At 43.0% G+C, this 23,239-nt stretch overlaps 1 protein-coding gene across 2 annotated transcripts in view; it reads right to left on the minus strand.

Annotated features, from left to right (window-relative positions):
* Positions 1 to 23,239, minus strand: part of MEF2A (myocyte enhancer factor 2A) — an 89,965-nt gene that overhangs the window by 18,318 nt on the left and 48,408 nt on the right. Inside the window, exons 4-7 of one of the 2 annotated variants that reach the window (XM_090263582.1) lie at positions 20,004 to 20,207; positions 5,895 to 6,026; positions 3,353 to 3,572; positions 2,435 to 2,494 (exon numbers count right to left, since the gene is read on the minus strand). In XM_090263582.1, coding sequence (XP_090119708.1) covers positions 2,435 to 2,494; positions 3,353 to 3,572; positions 5,895 to 6,026; positions 20,004 to 20,207 — 616 coding nt within the window. Of the gene's footprint in view, positions 1 to 2,434; positions 2,495 to 3,352; positions 3,573 to 5,894; positions 6,027 to 20,003; positions 20,208 to 23,239 lie in introns of those variants that run through there. The other variant, XR_016508429.1, reaches the window with a different exon arrangement.

Genomic DNA, 23,239 nt, shown 5'->3' on the forward strand with positions numbered 1-23,239 from the left:
CTTCTTTTCCTCTAGTTTCAAGAAACACACTTTGAAAAATGTAGACTAGAAATCATACCCACAGCTTTCACTGTCTTTTAAATGTCTCCGTTTAATCTTTTTATTCACAGAGACTTTATTTAGGTATAAAAATGCATTTTAACTATTCTTTTTCCAAAACCACTAAACCACAATGGCCCAAGTGTTGAAAATGAGCTAAGATACATTATCTGACTCTTCCTCACAAGAATAAGAGTTCTAAGTGACCTATGAGAAACCACTTATTTTTTGGGGGGGGGGGTATCTCTAACAAGCAACACTTTAAATCCACATATGCTCTAAGTATTACACAGAAATAATTACTTCCAGTTGGTATCTTAATTAAATGATGCAAGATGTCTACTTAGTTGAATCTAAATTTTGAGATAGCACATGTTACAAAGCAGTTATAACACAAATGTGATTTAGGATATAATTGGAGTAGGCAGAGCAAGGAGAATCAGACCCAGTGCAGGTGAAACAAGAATATAAATAAGCACAAACCAGTGAGGACCAAGACTTCCAACCCTGAGGAGTTATAAGATGCTGAGATGCACACTGAGAAACAGGATTTCTCTCTCTGTGTGGAAATCATTGAGCACTTAAAATATTTTAATATTTAAATGTTAAGTGTTAATAAAAATGCAAGTTCACTAATTATGATTGACACGATTATCAACAGTAAACATATTGAAATGGTTGCCCGTGACGGGGGAGGAAGGGAATGGCAGCGGAACGGAGGCATACAGGGGCACATGAGCTGCACCCATGAGGGTGTGCCTGGCCAGAACTGGGAGATTAATGCAACCCGCTAGACCTGAGGGTCTACACAGGTGGAAGGAGGCTTACAAAAAGGAAAAAAAAAAGGATGACAAAAGTGAGAAACAGAACTACATGTAGAAGGTCAAGTGAGGACGATGACGAAGTCTGACTCTGCAGGTCCCAGGAGGACCACAGGAAAGTGAGCAGCAGAGACAAAACCTACACTCAGTGTGGGGAGGAAAAGAGAAAACCACGGAGAACTGCAGCCCACTTGTTTCACAGGAGAAAGAACCACGTTCACGGTGCCAGCGGGATGAGAGAAAAATACAGGCATGGGGGTATGTGTTCAAAACTTAAATTCCATGACATAAAAATAGTTTTGGAAATAAAACCAAGACCTAACTGAAATTAACATTAAATAAAACAGGAGTGGTTGCTCCCAGCCTTACGCAGGCTGGCAAGCAGGACAGCAGGAGGGGCAGTGCCGGGGGAATAACAGCGTGTATGAGAAAACGTAACACGAAGACGAGCTACGACAGAGTTGGAAAGACTAAATATTTGGGAACACACGTCCCAGTGTAACCACCCTACTGTGTAACTGCTAAGACAGTTATGAATTCTTACACATTAAATATTTGTTTTAAAACTCTGCAACGGGTCTTACCTGTTTAATTCCATTAAGGCAGCAACTGACACAGTGGCACGTATCATCGTGCGTTTATTCCTCCACACAGGGCGCCACGGCTTTGTATTCTGTCTTACTAATAAAGCCCGTTTCTTTCTCATCATTTTAAATTAAGTTATTGGATCACCTCCATAGTTTCCTTACGGCGGAAGCCTGTAACATGTCTGTGGGGTGCATGAGTTGCATGCAATTGGGAGTTCTCCCCGTAAGAGATCCGCATTCCGAGGTCACCAGGGACACACAATGGCGTTTAAAAGCATGGGGAATGCCTGCTCTTACTTTCAGAGAACTGTGAGGGTGCTCAGAGTAAGAGCTCAGTGACTTAGTATGATGGCAATCCAGAGGGACACCGTTGTTCTTATGGCTCTGACAGATGTGCCACACTCTGGTCGCTGTCAGATCGTGATCTGTCCTCACCAGCACTTCCGGGTGGGGCGGCCGTACTTATGACAGCCACCGCGGAGGGTCCCGAAGTCAGGGAACCCCCACAGCTGCAGCCGGGACAAAGCGGGAGTGCCCTACCCGCGACACCAGGACGCCCTGAGACAGCCCTCGCAGTTCCCTTAGTGTCTCTGGGAGGGAGCCTGTCGTTTCTCCGCGCTGCAGTCTCTCTGGAAACATTTCACACCAGCGTCAGGGTCTGCTAGTCTAATTTTGGCGAGGTCAGGTGATACAGAAAGTGTCTCCTTAACAGTTGGGTGTCGGAATTGTACTAAGGCACTTCAGCCCTCAGAAAAGGACGCAGTCTCCATGAAGGGGGCACGCAAAAAATGAGCAACTGGATTTAAAGGCCGAGGTGAGGGGAGTAAAGCGGGGTCACAAAAAAAATGCTAAGTATCAGTCTGTAAAGGTGTCCCTCAGGAGGAAATCGGGTCTACAACGGGAAATGTCTCCTTCAGTCATATGCCCCCCCCCCCCCCCCCAGACAGGACAGAGGCCCAAAGAGTGGGACGGCAGGGATTCACTCACCAACGGGGCTGCTTCCAGCTCCATTTGGCACTGAGAGGTCTGAGGTGCTCAACATCCCACCTAGCGGCCGGGCAGAGAGGAGAGAGAGGACAAGCTGAGTACGGACCGGCCCCCCTCATCTGAGTGCCCGCCCCCTAAACAAACAGATCTCACTCCACTCCTAAAACACACAAAAATTAAAACCAGCCCGGTCTGAACTTGGCACCAACGTGCAGTACGAGCAGGCTCAACCATTACCAGCCATCATTACCTAAAGCGTAAATCGTGAGTAAGGATACAAAACAATAAGACATAATACAGGTAAGGAATGCAATCGTTAATAAGTAACAGCACAGGAATAAACTCTGTGTCCCACATACAACTGCAAACCTGCCCCCCGGCCCCCACACCTGGGCGCAGCCGTGGGCCAGGCTGGGCCCGCCTTCCTATGCGTTAGTACCAGCCGGCACACGCGGTAAGAACAAGCCGAGGACGCCGCACGGAGGGACGCGGTAGGTGCCCTGCGCACGCCTCTGCTGAAGTAATACACCCATTCAGGCAGCGGAGAGGCACGAACCCCTAGCTCCAGCCAGTTAAGGCTAGCCCTGCACTTTTCATATGAAGGGTCCGCACTCCACTTTACATCTTTTCTCATGAAATCCTAATTAAATATCCTGCCTGTCAAAGTATGTCTTTCCCGTGATAAGGAAAGCTTACAGATGGCAGGTTGTCTCTGCTGTCCCACTGGGTCTGACGCAAGGCCAGAGCCACAGCAGCTTGTCAAAAAGACAAAAAAGACTTTAAAAGACAGCCAATTATGCATCACTGACTCTTAAAATAACAAGTGTAAGAGTCGCAGAATGAGGACCCGCTTATGCTAGCAACTCATTTATTCACCCTGTCTGTTAGAGAGCCGGCAGGACAGACACCTCTACGTACCTGCACTGCCAGTGCTCGGCGGTCTCTGCGGGGCGCCAGGGGACACGTTTCTATGCAACGTGGCCTGAGGTGGAGAGAGCATGCTTGAATCTGCTAACGCGGAGCTGGCTGCCAGAGACGGGGACACGAGGGAGCCCCCCGGGTTAGTGTAGGACAGAGCGCTGGGGCTGCTCACAGGGACGGTGACAGACATGGAGAAGTTCTGAGGTGGCAAACCAGGCTGTAAAGAAAGAACAAGGGAGAGAAAACCGTGAGCCTCATTCTCTCCTATGTTACGTTTACTAACGCAGGAACTTTCATTTGACACGGTACCTACTTGTTAAAAGTAGAGGGTGGGGGTAGTTTCTTACTAAATCAACTTGCAGACTTAGGCCATTTTCTTTAGAATAATAAACACGAGTATATCTGATGTGAACCTTTTCCACTTCCATTTTTTACATATGAATACATATATACTAAAGTAATGTATATATTACATATTTCAAACATTCACAGAGATGAAATTAGATATCAGAACCTGATATTAAAAGTATGGTTGTCTAAAATTTAGACATTACAAAATATGTCATGTTACCAAGTAAGCATAAATTAGCACTTAAATGAAAACCAGTTTAGTAACATTATATTTCTATTGGGAGATTCCAATTATAATAAAAAGGGGAAGCATATACAAATATTATAAAGTTAATACATAAAATTTTGGACATTATAAATAAGGTCTTGGTATGATTTAAATGACTGACATTCTTAATGGACCAAACTAAAAAAAATAATAATAATTATCAAGTTATATATGTAGCACAATGCAATCTGAATGTAATGAAAGTGAAAATAATCTAAACAATGAAATTAACTACTGACAAACTCTCTTTAAATTGTATGATTAAATCACAACTATTATCAATGCCATCTTCTTTCTCTCCAAAATATTCTATACGCCCTTTAAAATATTTGTTTTCCTCTTTCATTCCTCCATAGACCATTCACAATATACTTGTTAACCATGATAGATAACAATCTTCTATATAATCTAAAATGAGAGAAAAACTTTCCTCTTCTGACTTTTTAAAAGTGGTGTGCACACTAAGGTAACAGTGCTAATTCAAAGTTGGAAGAATATAAATAGTTTATGTTCTCTATCCGATAGTTTACTTTAGGTAGGAAATTAGTATTCATTAACAGGGAAAATAATGGATATAAGATTTAAATTTTTTCAAAGGCAAAGCATTTATTTATACATTTTTACATCTTAATATTAATTGCATGGTCACCAACATCCATATGAGGTCAGAAGGGATTTTATTTTTTGTTTGCTATATGTTTTAAAGAGCAATGATGGTAATAGCACAAAAACATCTCCGTAAGTCTAGTTTGCATGAGTGGCTTATATGGTACAGACAACTGTAGAGCAATATCCAGGATGCATAGTTCAGGGCACAGTTTTCGGACAATGAAATAAATATCAGCATCGAATGAGCCTGCCCACGAGGCCTACAACACATACACAGCGCTCGGAAATTAGATCCAGAACAGCTGCCTAAGCAGCTCTTGCCAATGGAGCTTCTAGTGAGAACTCTTTGAAGAGCTATCAAAGGAGCATGAGCTCAAAGAAACACTGTTTCATTACTGTTAGATGTACGAGTATGGAAAGTTTTAAACCAACTATTTGCTTTGCAACCAGTTTAAGAACACTGCTTCCCTAAATTAAAATAGAACCAAGGCTCTTTTCCTCAAGACCTACAGGATACGAAAAGCACAGGAGTCTGCAGGTATTGCTGCCAAGTGGGCTGAGGACATTTACAAAGAGCCAAATAGTAAGCGACTACTCTTACAGAAACTATACAGAAGAATGAAAAATCATTTTGAAACATCGCATGTGGTAATAGAGCTAACCATTATGTACTTTACACTCTCAAGATCTATTTAAAGTACATGAAATGTTTTTTTTAAGTCATGGGAGGGAGAAGGGAGTCCTATGCACCCTATAGTTAAAATCACTGAAACCGAGCTGCACGAGACCTTGACAATCACGCTAGGCCACTCATCGCTTTACAGATAAGGAACCCGGAATCCAGGGTGTTTCCGGGGCCCCACCCGCAGGTGGAGGCAGCACAGGGAGCAGAGCCTGGATTACGACATGCATGCGGCTTCACGTCTATGTTTAAGGGGCCGGACACGTACTGTGAGGTCTCAGCAATCTTACGCTAACGTCCTACAAAACCAGAAACGTGACGCTCTCCCCCCCTACGTATTGGGGCCGGCACCCGCTGGGAACACGAAGGTGGGGGGCCAAGCCCTCATGCACAGGTTAAAAGCACAAGCCAGACTTCCGTACTCACTGCGATTTTATGATTCCGCATCATATTATCAAACTCCTCATTAATTTTTTTATACTTTTCTTCCGTGTGTGGAGTTAGCACATAGGAAGTGTCAGCGTCTGGGCTGTCGCAGCCTCTGTGCTCCTTCTTGTTCAGAGCCTAGATGACGAAGTTAACAAAAAGGATCAACAAATAAAAAGGAGAGGTAAAGTGAAAGTACTTACAGGGCCTCGCTTGAAAATAAAATCACTATCTTCATTTAGTTTGCTGAATCTGTCCTCCGAGAGTGGACTGTGCTCAAAGTAATCGTCAGCATCAGGGCTCTCACAACCATTAAGGCCTTTCTTTCTTAACGTCTGAAATACAATTGGAAAATTCACACGCATGACACTCACTTGCCAGGAGCTTGTTTGTAAAATGTATTAAGAGAGCACAGACTGCATGGAGTTATAAAAAGGGCCACGGAAATGGTTTTAAATGATCATAAATGGGTTCTCATTCTTCTATAGGGGAAGCCTTAGATAGAAGCAAAGTTAATGTTGCGCATTACGAGCAAAGGAATATTTATTTGTTTGGCTTTTGTCTTTCCAAACTCCCAAGAGAATACTAATAAATTACTCACTGCTCTGAGAGTTACAACCCAGTCGGATTCAAGCCTCATCGCCATATCTGAGAGGGCCAACGAGTGTGAGAATTGAAACGGAAATGTACCAAATGATGCTCTGAGTAGTTAGGATAGCACCTTTGTACAGTGAACACCTCGGCAACTTCATCTCCTGACATCCCGCTCTGCCCGAGAGTTCTCCTGGCCCCCAGAAAAGATCAGCACACTATCCCAATAATTTCATTTTTAATTTGTTCCGAAATACTATCATTTTCCTACGTAATTCTGAAGTATAAAAACTCAAATACTTATTTAATATATGACAGTAACGACGCTTTCTCATATAGAATGAATGTATCAGTGGCCTTACATGTTTTTTTAATTTGTAAAAAATAAGTTATCCAGCATGCATCTCCCCCAGTCTCTTTGTATGGAGCTCCTTCATGGACTGGTTTAATCCACTAAAGTGCCTGTCCGGAGAATTTTCTTGAATGTCATCCAAGTATCTCCTGGACCAAAATGACTTTTTTTCTTCTTCTTACTAATACAGTAAAAATACAGCGAACAGTTGGTTTTCTAATTTTTAATTTTTTTAAATTAAAATCATTAAGAAGTGACTTGTCCAGTATTTAAACCAAGAGCTTGACCATCTATGGAATACTTATTTACTTTTAGAATGTCTGTATTTTTTTAAATCCTGGGTCTTATTTCAAAGTAGAACTACTGGGTTCAACAACTGAAATAACTTTGAGGCTTGTTGATTTTCCAGCCAACCACAGAGAAACTTTAGGAAGTAAAGTAAATTTTCCAGGTAAGCCTACCTCCCAGAGCTAATTTAATTAGAAAAATTGTTTGATCAATAGACTAGCACTAGATAAGATCACTAATAAATAATTAATAACTTAAAGATATATTTTAATCAATTCATAATAACAGATCTTGATATCCTTTAAAATATGACTTACAATAATTGTGAATGCTTATTTCATATGCCTTTTTTCTTTAAAGAAGTAGAAAGTAAACACACAATCCATTAAGATTTGAGAATTTTTTTCTTAGTTACTCTGAAGTGAAATTATTTTAAAATTTCCCTTTATTGGATTTGACTTTTTTTCATGCTTAAAGAATCATGAGAAATGATTAGTATAGAAATGCCAGCCTCGCAAGTGACTTGGTGTGCGCTAGGAATCCCCCCACAAGGCCTGACCGCCCACCACAACATGGTCCCCGCCAGGAGCACACAGCAAACACGACACCTGTTTCCCTAACGTGGGCCCGTAGGTCTGAGCTCTGTGGGACTTGCATGTGGCCTTAGCCATAAAAGGTCCTGCCGCTTAGAACTAAAGGATGAAGACACGCACCCTCCCCCACCCGCGGCAGCACGCCCTGCCTGCCAAAGCTCGGCAGGGTGCTATCTGCAGGGGAGATGTTAACACTCGGGAGGCTGGTGTGCAATGAACTGGCATAGCCTGCCGAGCCCTAGAAACAGAACAAATTTAGTAGGTGCCTGCACGCAGATTTTATCGCGCACTTGCTGATCTACTCTAGCCTGAAATCTCCAGATTTCTCCCCTCGTATTCCCGTATCTCCCGACTAGGCAACTCATGGTCTTGCACTGCCAGTAATAGCAATCACCAAGTATACAGCTCTTTGGACATTTTTTTTTTAATCATGGAAGCAGAAGAATCTGGCTTTTGTTTAATCATTACAAGCCCTTTTTATTCTACGACAGTAGGGTTAACCCTACTTGTGCTCATGAGGAAGAACAGCGCTCTGGTATCTCCAGCCCTGCAAGCCTTCACTTTAGGGGGTGTCCTGTCACAGTGAGGGAATTTAAGAGTCTGTATCAGCTCTGCAGATAACACGCTAATGCACCTCTGTTGGAAAGCCAGCTTGTGCCTTATCACCAGAACATGAAGAGTTGTTCTGAGGACCCAACTACCATAAAAAGACCTTTTCTGTCTTCTTTATCATTACCACATAGCATAATAGTAAAAGTTTCTCCTGTGTCACTGGTACTAACAAGTGGAATGCTGTAATCTATTAGCGAGGCCGGGCGAGGCATATAAGAAGCAGGCTAGCTGCGGTTCTTTTCACACGCTGCATCTGAGCCACGATAAAAACACTCAGTGAAGAAAAGAGTCAGAGAAGTCACCGCCACTACAAGGAATCTGCTTCTAAGTGGAGGGGAAAAAACCAAGGGCACTAATACTGTGTGCTCTCCATGGCTGTTTCTGATGGTCATAGTGCTCCATTCAGACGTAAACAAGACTTCCAAAGGGTTCTATCCTCATATATGGGGTGGGCAGTTTAAGTGCCACTACCGTAAACTTAAAGGCGGAAACTCAGTTGTGCCAAAATCATTTCAAATTTCAGTGGCATACACCATTTTCAGGTGATTTATGCTAGTTATTTTTCTTAAATAATTATATTCTGAAACATACAAAACCTACATTGCTAAAGGGATCTGCTGTGATGAGCAGTTAAGTTATTCATCACATTAAGCTGACTTGATACACCTGTTCTATGTCCTTTATATCGGTGTTCTAAATCTTCTCTCCTGAGACATGAAGACAGTACCATCATTGAAGCTTTTTCTGAATTTGGGAATTGTGGTCTGATTACAAAAATGGTTAATTGTTTTAATATAAAGACCGTCAGCTGTGCCTCAGGCAGTCACCTTGCTAACCAGCCCGGAGGCACATGGCTCGCCATGCAGGCCTTGAGATGCGGCTCTGGGCGCTGGGCCTTCAGGGAGCTGGAGACCCCTTCCTGCCTTGGGTAGCATCTGCCCATACTCTTTCAATAAATTCCCCTTTAGCTTGAGCTGCTTAAAATAGATTTCTATACCTTATAATCAAAGCAATGTTAAGAACAAAACTGTGATAATCCTTTAGGTCACAAATTAAGTCTCCTTCTCTATGTCATGTGAAGTCCCCGAACAAGTCTTGCTAATGCCTCCACAACCTAAAGTCCAGAAAGGGTCCCAAACCTGGAAGATCACTGAGGATCAATGACTGTTTGGAGCCAAAGGTAACTGATTCATAATGGTATGGACACCAGCAAAGACCTTTAAAGTCATGTGCTCTATTGTTTTGCTTATAAAGTATTAGCAACCTTATCTTTCCGTCAAGAAAATATGTATGGGCTTCTGGGTATATAATACTGCTTGGCAGGCCCTGCACATTTGCCTCTTATTTTCTAGTTTACATTACTAAATCTGTTGGTGACACTGGATATGGAGAGAATAAGGGAGGAGTGGAAAGGCAATAGGGAAAAGAAACTTGAGGAGGCAAGAACAATGATGTTTGGACTTTATAAATATATCCAGGGTTTCTTTTACACAGTACACTTAAGAAACAAACATATTTCAAAATAAATTATAAATTAGAGGCAGTTAATTTTAAATAATTTCTTTTAGCTTATATTCTCTCATCAGCATGAAATAAGAATATCTGATGTAAAAACTGATCTGCAAAAATTAATGTATTTAAAATTTTAGATACTTATTCTCTATTAAAGTTATATACACACACATGTATATGCACAAATACATATATACAGACATATGTAAATCTTTGGTGTTTGTGTACGAAGGAAAGAAATCTAGTATTCAGGATATTTTTCATTCTAAATAATTTAAATAAATATTTAAATAATGAAGATATAATATCTGATATAAGGGCTGATTAAAATCCCAAGGGACTGGCAATTTCTGGAATCTTGAGATATGCTAATAAAGCTTGGATTCGGGAATCTGTTCTGCCTGAGTGTTTAACTGAGGCCATGTCTGACAAGACTGTGTTTTTAACCTGCTGCCTACAAAGAACTGAAACATTCTTTAATATATGCTCAATTCTAAAATGATAATTGCAAATTCCATTCCAAACTAATAGAATCACAGCACTTAGCTGCAAAACTATGGGACGGAACGTACTCAAAAGGTACATGTACATGGTTTTCAAGTGCACGAGGAGCTCATCAATTAAATGAGCCCCCAATATAACCGCCCACCTTAAACCTCATTTCTGTGAGGCATTGGAGCAGTAAATGCTCCCTAAATGCTGGCTGAATGGGTAATTAGTCAGACCTAACACAAGGTATAAATGAGTGCTTGTAAAATAAAGGAATAATGTCTTCAGTTCCAAGGAACTTAGACTATTAGGATGTTTTTAAATGAGAAAAAAATTCTCCTTCTCCCAACTGTTAATAATCATTTCCAATTTTGAAAGATTTTCCTGATACTTCCCAGGCATGTTAAAAATACACAAAACATTTAATTTTTTAAAATTGTGAAACATACATAAAGAAAAGTCCATCAAAATGTGTATAAAATTCAATGATCATAGGGTGGACAGCAGTAATTCTAGGTCACAAACCAGACCAGAACGAGACCCCTCTGTTATCGGCCTCAATCACACAACCTGTGCAGGTAAGTACCATCCTAACTCTGAGATGACAACTTCCTAAATTTTCCTGATAGGTTTACCACAGGCATACAGATCCCTAAAAACAGAATTTAACCTTGCTTATGTTTAGATATGATGGGAATGAAACCTTGACGATATATTATTTTGTCTAGCCTCTTTATATGCAATGTATTATTTTGTCTCGCCTCTTTCACTTATGAGACATCTGCCGTACTGCATAGAGTCCCCTCTGTCATTTTCACTGATGTCACACTGTGTGTGGCGGGGGGAGTCACCAATCCTCTGCAGACAGACCGCTGACTTGCCTCAGCTTTTTGGCTATTTTAAAAAGGGTTCTGTGTACATTTTTTTGGATAGTCTACTGCGTATCTTCACACACTTCTGTAGGGTCTGGTCTTAGGAGTGGAATTGTTAGTTCATGAAATGTTAGTCTTCGGTAATACTAGACAATGCCGAACTGAGTCTTAGTGGCTGTAGCAATGAGCATTTCTACATGCACTGAGGCTTCTGTTTGTATTAGTCTGATTACTAAGGACATGGAGCACATGACATATCTATTGGCCATTTGGATTTTCTCCTTTTGTGAAATGCCTGTCAAATACTTTGCCAAGTTTTCTATTGAGCTGTTTCTTTTTCTTATGGCTTTATAGTCATTTTTATTTGTAATCAACATAAGTCCTTTGCTAATTTTATACACTGTAAAAACCTTTTCCCATTCTGTGATTTTTAAAAACACTTGTCTCTAGACGAAAATGGGTTCGTAATTTTAATAGTCAAATGTATCATTTTTCCCCTTGACGGTCTTCCCTTAGGGTAGTAATTTTTTATGTCTTGTATAAGAAACCTTTCCCTACCTCAGCACGAAGACATTCTCCTATGCTGTCTTCTAAAAAGTTTTATAATTTTGCCTTTCCCATTTCGCTTTATAATTTCCACACAGGTGGATTTTGCTCAGGACTCAAGGTTGCACAGACCTTACAGTTTCAGAGATTTTTCAGGAGTGCACTGTAGCAGAAGCATCTGTAGGTTTTCCTTTAGAACACAGCCTACTCCCTCACTTCAATCCCCCTTCCCCAAGTGAAACGGCGTTCTTCCTCATATAAACCTCAGCATTACTTAAAAACCTATCATAATTAAGAGATGAGATAACTTAGTCTATTTTTAAGACCTATAAACTTCTTTTAAAAAGCTGATTACCTGCTGCCAGATGAGTATTCTTGTAACAATTCTTGGACTGCCTTTTAAACACCTCTAAGGGCTGCCCCGTGCCCAGAGGACAAATGTCAGAGGCCTCAGCCTGGTATTCAGGGCACTCCCCACCAGCCACCCCCACCCGGTCCCTTCCTCCCCTTTAGCGCTCCCCTGCACAAACTCTAGTTCACAGAACTCTTCCGTATGCCGTGGCTATTGTGAAGTAAATGCTGAAGTTTTATTTTCGTCCATGAATATCCAGTTTTCCTAGTGCCATTTATTGGAAAGACTTCCCTTTTCTCATTAATGCACCTGGGCGCTTTTGTCAGGCACCGATTAACCACGCATGTGTGCTCCTAATGTTTCTAGGCTGTTGCATGCAGCGCCACATCTACCCCTGTGCAAACGCCGAACTTCCTGTCTTATTGGAGCCTCTACAGTATGTCTCAGAGGTGGGACGTCTGGCTGGAGTAAGACAATCGGCAATTTTCGCCCTCTCTCTGCCACCACGGTTAGTGTATTGCGGGTGGGGGTGCTAAGGCATGTGATCCAAACGTTAGGACATTTGCCGGGAATCCCGGGACACAACTGGTCTCTCATGCTTCACAACAGCGCTTAACAATATGGCGCCCACTAGCCACATGTGGCCATTTAAATTATAACTAAAATGAAAACGCCAGCAGTCGCACATGGCTAACGGCTGCGTGCTGGGCAGTGCAGACACAGAGCATTTCCACCGCCACCGGAAGGGCTATGAATGGTGCTGCGGCCTTATGCCTGCACACACGTGGGAGGATGAGGCCGGCGACCCCGGAGGGACGCCCAGACAGAAGCTAGCTGGGCAGCCCCGGCGCATCAGACGCGGGCACACACAAGGCCTGGGCTGCCGCTGTCAACACGAAGAAGCAACATCAAGACCAAGCTGACACCCAAGGGCAGGCTGACACCTGGAGCCCAATGCCACAGAGTCCGCTCTACCACACAGCGGGGCTCTTCTGTTCTGTGATGTCCCCAACACCCCTATTTGAAAGGCCAGCTTCAGTCAGGTCTTCTGTCGCCTGCCACCAGGACAGTCTAACTGATATGCTATAGTGTCAGAATGCTTTCACATACATGACTGTAACTGCTTAGTGTTAAACTATGTGTTTTAATAACTAGGTTTTAAAAAAATACTGCATGTCTACATTAGCTGCCTCTGCTAAAAGAACTGAAACATCTCACTTCACAGGCATACACACGACACTGTTTGACATATGGTAAGTACCCTGCACCTTTGCTCCAACTGTAGAATATATATGCTGAACAATTCATATTTGGTGGGAAACTTCAAAATCCTGGGACTCTAAGTGTCTGAATCCTTCTGGAGTATATGTCGTAAGACAATAAAAGAGCCAGCACAGCATCTTGTTAGGAAAACAGCAGAAGTAGAAGCCAGTTACCACTGTACTTTCGGGTCTGGCACAATGCCTCACACACAATATGGTAAGCATCACCGCAATCAGTAAAGAAGAAAAAAAGAATGCATTTCACCCAACATTGTATTAAGCTCCTTCAGGAGCCCCCAGATCTTCAGGAGGAAGTCGAGAGCCTCACACACCTCTCTGGGGTCGGGTTTACTCTCAGATCTTGGCGAGTTCCACTCCGCGCCCTCTACTACGGCTATACTTAGCTGATTTTCGTTCTATAAAATAATGGTGCCATGTCTCTTTTCCTAGTTTCCACATAAGCTACCCCCCAACCTAGAAAACGTGCTTCTGTCCCTTTTCCCTCCCAACCCTAGCCTCGGGAGGAAGCTTTCTCTGACCGCTCTGCCAATCCTCTGTGCCCGCCTTCTCTCGCTGGTCAACAATTTGGCCCATGTATCAAAGAACGTCCAGAGAAAAAGAGAACAATTTATCTGATCATCAGTACTAAAGCACTCAGCCCTGACATATAAACATAAAAGGGACACGTAGGCATTCATCAATAATCACCAGAAACGCACCACAGAAATGTGAGCTCTATCGTAAAGTAATACCTATTCTCCTTCTCCCCACGATCTCCTGTTTATACAACATCCGTCTCCGATGGAGAAAAATCTGACCTCAACGGAATAAAAATCACACGCAGAGACGCACAGCTCCTGATGAAGAGCACGCAGTGGAAAGCAATGCAAATACAGAGCACAATGCAGCCCGTGAAACGGAAACTGCGAGAGCTGCGGCGACCGCTGTGCGAGGTGACCGGGGGACCCGTGGAGGGGGGCGCCACGAGGGCTGGGGCCCCGCCTGGTGCGTCACCACCCTGGTGCATCCGGCTCTGTTGGGGGCAAAGAGGGGGCCAGGGGCTGGAGGCGGAGGCGGAGGCGGAGGGAGGCCCTGCCGTGGCTTCAGAGGCCTCCTTCGCTCCCCTGGCCCCACCGCTCTGCCACTGCACCTGTGACCCAGCAGGCCAGCCTCGCAGCACGCCCCGTCCGGCCGCCCCGCGTCGGGGACATGGGGAGAGAACGCTGCTGGCTCAGGGAGGTTCTCTGAGGACATTAGGACGCTGTCACGACCCGTAACAGGACCTGCCCCCGTTCTTTACAAGGCCGGCGCCTGACAACCTTTTTGCTCAGTGGAGGCACCGGAGTCCGCCTCCCACACACCCTCACGAGCCCCCCTAAATACACTCGAAGCAGCATTTATAACCACGCAGAACTGAACCGAGCAGTAACCCATTAGAACTGCGTTCCCCAGTTTGCAATTCACAAACAATACCGGCGCACTGCTTTGAATTGCTTTTAGAAAGGTCTTGAGAGTTACGATTTCTGCTTGCTCATGGTTTGAAATTATTTCAGAGGCTATTCTTGGGAATAAAAGAGTTTTAAAAGCCGGCTAACCACTGCCAAGGGACTTCATGTTAACAAGAAGCTGTGTGTGTCACTGCACTCAGGACACGTTCGTACGAGATTGCGTAGGCCTCCTCTCCAAAGCTGCGGACTCCGTGGGTCTGAGGCAGGGCTCCAGGACTCAGGTTTCCAGGAAGTTCTCGGTGGCGCTGATACTGCTGGCTAGGGGACCACTCCGAGGACGGCTCATTTTAAATACTGTCTTGGGATGATCACTTTTATTTAATAATTGATAGGTACATCTTATATTGATTTCTTTAAGATCATCTTATAGTAAGTTGGAAATCATCTCTAAATTCCTTTGTAAATTGAAAGCAGGCAGGGATTATTAAGACTCAAAAAAGCAGATTTTTCTTTCCTTAGAATCCAAATTATCATCGTCTCACGTCATTTATCACTGTGCCTCAGTGTCTTCAATTGTAAAATGGGGTCAACAGAGACATTTAATAAGATAATATAAATATAAGCCCTTAGAAGAGTACCAGGTCATATTAAGTACTTGATAAACGTTACCTATTACTCTTATTACAATTATCCTCACTTGTTTTCTGTTCACTACTGAGGAAAACTTATTCATGTGTGCTACATGCTATACATTACTGGCACAGGTATAATAAAATCTTATCTGCTTATGGGGAAATACTCCAGAGCTCCAATGGATTTAGTGACAGGGGCAACAAGGGGAGCGGGCGATAGCAAGGATTCAGGTTCCGATCACAGTCTGCCACTAACCTGCCACCTGACTCAGCAATGTAACCTGGGCCTCGATGTCTCCTGAAGATGCTTACCTTGGATGTGAAGATCAAATGAGAATGCGAGCGGAATGTTTTTAAGTACTGCAGTGTTCCTGTGGCGGATAAACACCTCTACTGGGGAACGGCTCACAGGACGTGAACCGTGAGATAACCGGCCGCAGCCCCTGGACTGACACCTGTAAGTGACAGCGCCGTGACCGCAGTCACCACATAAGCTATTTACTGCTGTCCTCCAATGCCACCAGGTCAGAGCTATTTAAAAACACTGAGCAGGAATATTTCATATTTCAAATATTCCTGCAAAGCAAAAAAAGGATATAAAAGTAATTGCAGGCATTTTTGTGCAGCAGCTGCTAAATCCCCACTCTGTGCTTTTAGAATAATACTTATTTGATACAGAGCCCTTCTATTGGTTCTGGGCTTTTATTTCGTTTAAATTCAACGTATATACACACACGTGTATAAATAATGGCAACTGGCTGGTGATTTTCATTTCTAGTTCCTAGTACTTTAGGATTTATCTAATGTTCTTATACAATTGTATAATATAACTCATATGTTTTCAAATCTTAATTTACTGAAAACTAGGTTGTTCTAACATTTTCTTTGTTCATTTCAATTAAACTCCTACTTTTTGTATCAATGCTTAACATGAAAAGATTCAATGTATATCTTTGATATTCTTTGCATAATGTCTCCTAATATAGGAAATAAAGTACTAAAACTCATCGCATTCCTGAGAAGCAGTGTATAATAAGCATTTTCAAATAAGAAGTCATTTTAAACACAGCAGTGATACTCTCCACTTCAAAGAAGTCCAGTTATGAAGGTTATTAGGAAGTTTATCTGAATGACAACCTAATTTACTAATGTGTAAGCTCCCATCTTCATATATTTACTTTCCTCAACATAGAAAAGTATATACATCCTGCAAGACACTGCAGACCTTAATTTAAAATACCTAAGTGCCACTTAAAATATGTAAATGTTGATTTTTTTAAAAGCTATATAGAAATAATGTTATCAGCTATAATTAAAATGTTAAACTGAAATAAAAATTTTAAAAACTAGTTTTCAAATACAGGTGGTATGGAACAAGGAAGAGCAAAGACAGGACCTCGTTCTGCACAGGGATTCTAATACCTACGGCTAAAGACTGAAAGGCCGATAAATGTGTCATGTCCATCTTTCTGTTTATCCTCAATATTCAACTACCATCAGCTGTGATATGTATTTACCACAGTGCGCCCAGAACACACACTAAATCCAATTCCACAGGCCTCACACATGTACGTCCTTAGGCTGCAATAACCACCCAGGATCCCCATCCTCCGTCCTCTTCTCAGTGCATCCCCAAAGGACTTGTGTGTAGGATACAATAGAAATACGTCTACAGAAGACTCCATTTTAATATGTTCGAGGCTGTTAAAGGATATTTTAGTAATATCAGGGCGAGTGAAATCCTGCTGATTTTAAGGACTAACACGCATGCAACAGGAAATCGATGAATTCAGGTTAGAGGCCTCACGAAAGCGGTTCCCGGAGTTTTCGGTTAGTTTCACAGCTGATCGTATTGCATAAGGAAGTGCACTGATGCCAATCACTTAGAGCTGTTCACGTGCCTCCTTCTAATGCTGATCTATGGACTCAGCCACAGGAGATGGCTAAACAGCCTAGAATATCGCTCACCAATGTGTTAGAAATTATAGAATTTTCAGCTGGAAAAAATCGATCTCAATCATTTATAAAACTTGGGTAGAAAGAATCCTCTTGTGGCTTGAATGAGAAATCTCTAAGTGACATCACTTTGCAGGGCTCACGGCACACAAGAGCCCCTCAAATATTTTTGTCAAATGAACAAATGGACATCAAAAAGTGTGCTTTCAACTACGACAATCGTTTGAAAGGAAACTATATGAAAAAGGAAACAAATACTTATAATGGTATTCCAAAAACACCCTTAGACGGGATGTTTGTAAAGCACTTCAGGAAGTGGCCCACAGGGAACTCGATGTAAGTATTCGTCATCAGTCTGGCCGGCGACAATCTCCGTAGCTGCACTAGCCTACGCCGTGGCCACTGCTGATGAAAGTCACTCAGGAAACCACTGCTGCTGAGGCTGTAGTTGGAGCACTTTCTGTGTGTGGGAGAGAGAACACCTCCCAAGTCTAACCATCACTGTCTTATAAGGCAGGTTCATTAACATGCACGAAAGGCAAACTAAGCCTTATCATTGATTCTACCACAACAAATTAACCCCTTATAAACAACTGTGCTTTCTATCCATTGTATTTATGTAATTCAGAACTTCATAAAAATCTACTGGTAAGATTTATGTTCACTTCTAAACATTTCAATTAAAAAGGAAATATCAAAATCCTAACTGACAACTGGGCAGCAGAAGTTTCCTTCATGTTGAAGCAGACTGTAATACAGGAGGCTGCTAAAAAAGAAATGCTTGGGATCTATTCTCTGACACTGTGCTGAATGCACAAAGAGAAGACTGAGGCAGTCTCATGAAAACTGGGGGGGGGGGGAAGGGGGCTAAATCAGGCCCCCTTCCTCACGTGCTCTAAGGAAGTAAGCTTTAGACCGTGCAAGTGCCCTCAGCTTCTGGGGCCAAGGGCAGCGCCGCTGCCATAAAGGAGCACAGGAGTGCGGGGTAAGAAGGGCTGCTGCCTGCCACAGTGAGACCAGCCTGAACATCTATTTGTTGACAGTATTCAAATTTTATAAGAAATAGAGATTTAAAAAAATAAAACGAAACACACCAAGAGTACTCCCCATTTCAAGGAAATCCAGTGACAAAGTCTCTTGTAAAGCTCACTTGAATGGCGACCCGCTAATTTACAAAATTCTGATTAAAAATTCATTATATCTACATAACAGGGAAAAAGTCCACTGAAGAGTCTGTACTGCATGTAAGTGATCAGATACACCAAAAATGCTCAAAGATATCAAATAATTTACACTGCTGTCACCATGTTAAGGGCTTTGCAACAGGTGTAGCCACGCAGTTTAACTCAAGTGTCCAACAGAAGGCCCATCAGAAGCCTCACACACTGTCAGGGGAGTCCTCCGCAGTGAACCACTTAAATAAAACCGGGCAGCCAAGCAGCAGAGCTGAGTCCTACCCATAATTACACTATACTTTTCCTTCTCTCTTCTAACAACTGCTAAAAAGGAACAGAAGTGCTCTTTTAATACAAGTAGATTTTTTTTTTTTTTTTGCAGTAACAATTAGTATCCGAAAAGGAAAGGCTAAGGCAGAGAAATATAGGGTGAATTTAATACTCATTGTCAAAACTATAATTTAATTTGTGGAGGCAAATGAATTAGATTTCTACACAATAAAGAATCTTTATCTTAATTTCAATTACTTGAATAAAATGCAGACTGGAACTTAATTTCTTCTTTTACAGTCGGTTGTGCATCATTTCACACGGTTTCAGTACTTTCACCAAGGAATACCTAATTTATTAAAACTGTTTTCTAATATTACAAAACTAAGCCAAAGAATGTATCTTTTCAAGTAGTGGAAAAAATGGAATATAAATGAAGCAAAATCTCTAAATATAAACAAAAAAGAGAAAAGTAAAGATCAGCCCTGGCTGGTGTGGCTCAGTGGATTGAGTGCGGGCCTGCAATCCAAAGGGTCGCAGGTTCGATTCCCAGTCAGGGCACATGCCTGGGTTGTGGGCCAGGTCCCCAGTTGGGGGGCGTGTGAGAGGCAACCACACATGGATGTTTCTCTCCCTCTCTTTCTTCTTCCCTTCCCCTGTCTCTAAAAATAAATAAATACATTCTTTTTTTTTTTTTAAAGATCAAGATAATTTAAAATGCTATTAGAAATATACATGGAAAGTTACCTTTTATAAGAAGATTTTGCAACAGAAAAGAATTAAAGGAGAAGCATATTGGTTCTCCTTTTTGAGGGTTTAGTTTTAAAACACTATTTCTGAATAGAAAGAAATCATTCTTTAAAAATCCCTTTCCTTTCTTTTCACTTAATTAGGTCAGCAGAATTATGAGAGATACTGAAGAGCAGCAGATAAAGGAAAATGAGGACATCCTTCCCCCACAATTAAAGACTATTAGCAAAATTAGAAATATTATTTACATCGTTTTCTTTCAGTTCATTAGTGGTTAGAGTTGTGGGTAATCACTGACATAATGAAATAATTAAGACATTAAAACTGTAACTCCATACTGTCCGAAGTGAGAATAGTGTCTTAGAATAAGAATTTTAAAATTCATAAAATAAGCAATCACAGCTGAAACGCTAGGCTATCCCTGGGTGTATGGTACAGCCGCCTCATTTATTTCGTCTCAATGAACAGGACGTATTTATAATGTAAGTGGCTCATCACACAGCGACAGGGAGGGCCTTCTAATAAAGGACCCAGAGGAGAGGCGCACCCGCCGCGGGCGCTATTCGGGGCGCAAACAGCGAGCCGCCAGCGGCGGCCCGACGACGGTGTTACCTCGACGATGTCGGCGTTGGTGCGGCTCTCGTGCGGCTCGTTGTACTCCGTGTACTTGAGCAGCACCTTGTCCATGTCGGTGCTCGCGTACTGGAACAGCTTGTTGGAGCTGTTGAAGATGATGAGCGCGATCTCACAGTCGCACAGCACGCTCAGCTCGTAGGCCTTCTTCATGAGCCCGAACTTCCTCTTCGTGAAGGTGACCTGGACGACCGAAGGGAGAGAAGAGCGCTTGTATGAAAAGCACCGGGCTCCCCGCAGAGGGGTCCTCTTAGTGCCCAGTCAGGTTCGAAGATGGGAAAGGTCCCCAGCCTCGCGCTCCCCGCGAGCCTCTGCCTCCCTGCCTCCCCGGTCGGCCCCCGGGCTGCGGGCCTACGTGTGTCTCGTATGTCCGGGGGCTCTGGTTGGGGCCTCCCGAGGAGCCATTCCTCTTACCCACTCCACTGCAGAAGGCGGAGAACCACGGACCCCTTACCAGCTAGTTAAAAACGGCTGCCATCAGAAACCCCAAGTCCTACATCAAGGACTCGGTCATCACTCGGACCTTATTCCCTAAACAACTAAGCACATCCCCTAATTCAGCTCGCACGTTCCCTCCCTCCCAAGCCCTCCTACTGCAGCCACTAAAATGCACAGTCTAGGATCAGTGAGTTCCCCAATTTCCTGTCAATGGTTCTTTCTTTAACTGAAGCCTGTTGCCTGAAGTCCTCTCAAATAGAGACCACTTTCTGTTTCTTTTTAAATATCACATTCTCTATACTAAAGGACCTGGAAGACACATCCTTTTTGTTCCCTAAATAAATGTCGTGCCATGACATTCACACCACCCAAGAACCCTCCTTGAGGCGGGCACCAAGGGACCCCTCCTGGCCACGCTGCCCCATGCACCGGTAAGCATCACCTGACTACTTCTCTTTCTAGCCCGGCTCTTATCTCTGGTGACTTCAGCATCTGGTGGTGGTGGGGGGGGGTCACTACAAATACCTTGGCCCCTCAGTTCCTTCAGCTCCCAACTTCCAAATGATCAACCTTCACCACATGTCAGGTACCCACTCCTAAAATTACACCTTTAACTCTGCCATCACCAATAACCACGTCACCCCCAAAAATCTCAATTTCGTGCATTCCACTTTATTGCCTCTCTTCCGGCTCTCCCATGTTGCATCATCTCTCCAGAAATTCTTTAACCTTTGTCCACCCCTCCAATTATTTACCTCACCACTTTGTTACTAGCTATTCCCACGTCCTTTCTGACCTCTAGATTCCACAAAGTATCACTATTTTCGCTCCCTTGCGAACACACCCAGCTTCTCCCCGCTTCTCTCGTGAACATACTTGGCTGGTACAGCCCCAGCCAGGGGCTGAGCCCCTACTCGTATGCCAGATCATCGCATCTCTTTATCCAGGTGGCTCACGCTTCCCCTAGGAGCACCTAAACACACACACACGACGTTGCTAAACTGATGATCATAAACCTCAACCAGCACTCAGCGCTGGCCGACAGAAGCTCGCTGTCTCTCCAGCCCCTTCTCCAAGCTGTTCTCTCCCTCAGCTTCGCTCTGCCTCCAGCCACTGAGAAGACAGAAACAGGCCCTTCCCGTCACCAGGGCATCAGCTCCAACACCGCGTCTGTACCTTTCCACACTCCCCCTTCTCTGCTGCTGTGACTGCTGACGCTTCCGCTCCTGTCCCTTTCTGTGCGCTTCCCTCTCCTCCCCCATCAGTGGTTCCTGCCCCTCTACCAGATCACAGACCATAGGCATATAAACGTGCCCCAGCACCTCCTGATTCCACACTGCTCCCCTTCTCTGCTCTACTTTGGAGGACAAATGTCTGGAAGAAGCGTCTACAGCTGTTGCCAATTTCACACCATCTAGTCCCTCCTCAGCCTACTGCGCTCAGACTTCCCATGTTCCAGCAAGACTCGTTAATAATAGCGTTCGATTTATGCGGTCCAAGTCCACGGTCCTTGTGTGGCTCTTACTTACCCTCATATATATGCCAGCAGCATCTGACAAAGCTGACCGTATTCTCATTCTTCAGACACTTCCTTTACCAAGTGCTCACAGCACAGCACTCGCCAGGTCTCCCTCCTGCTTCCCCTCCTGCTTCGGAGGCTGCTGCTTCTCAGCCCTTGGGGCTGGGTCCCCTCCCTCTGCTCAGCTGCCACTACTGAGCGCCCCCGGGCCTCACACATCCGCTCCTTCTCCGCTTGACACACACACACACACAGTCCTGCCGGATGACTGCATCCAGCTTCATGTTTTCTAAAAACAATAAATACGCTCTTTCCACAGTCTTCCATTTCAGCAGCCGGCACCACCTTCCTTTCAAACAGGGCCAAAAATATCTTAAGAGTTATCCTAGATCCCTCTTATGCCAATGATCTACAACAGCAATCTGCCAACAAAGTGTGTCTACTCTACCGCTCAAAAGTATCTCAAATGTATACACTTCTGTCTACACCACTACCACCCTACGCCAACTTGCATCATCTGTAATGTATATTATTTATATAATCATCTTCTTGGATATCCTGTTTCACCTACTGCACCATATAGTAATATTTACCATACACCTGCCAGTGGGAGCTTAGTTTTTCATTGCACTGAAAGTAATATCCAAGCTCGTTAAGCAAACAAAATAAATGATCTGGCCTCATTCTCTTTAACTGACCTTATTTCATCACTCATAATTACCTTGGTTGTTAAGAATTCCTCCTATAAATATGAATGTTTGTTTTGAAATAGGCTTAATAGATTTTGGTACATGAAATATATTTCATTTTATTTTTATGTATTGTAAAATTTAAATAATTTTTAAATATCAGTATTAATAAAGCTATTTCAGTATTAGGCAAAATAAATAAAAATTTTATTTTTAAATTGGCATTTTACTCCAGGATTATAATCACCATAAAGACTAAAGCTAAAGTTCTAACCTATAAAACTTAGTGCTTCTATAAACTGAGACACATTTTACTTTAACCTAACCAGTTTTTCTAATTTTGTATCAAATCTGAAACTCAGCAAATATAATTCTCTAAATTTAAGAAGGTTGGCTGCACTGTCTGTAAAAGACCTGCTATACTTAAAACCCCAAGTACCTGCAAAGGCTTTCACATGATACATATTTAGGCATATCTTTAATGCATTGCTGAATTTACAACTCCACGAGAGACTTAAGGTTTCTGGTCGAGCATGTATAGGAGCTTGAAGTTGCCACTCCACCGTAAC

The sequence above is a fragment of the Furipterus horrens genome, unplaced genomic scaffold (assembly GCF_987537825.1).
Source record: "Furipterus horrens unplaced genomic scaffold, mFurHor1.1.pri manual_scaffold_16, whole genome shotgun sequence".
Lineage (NCBI taxonomy): Eukaryota > Metazoa > Chordata > Mammalia > Chiroptera > Furipteridae > Furipterus > Furipterus horrens.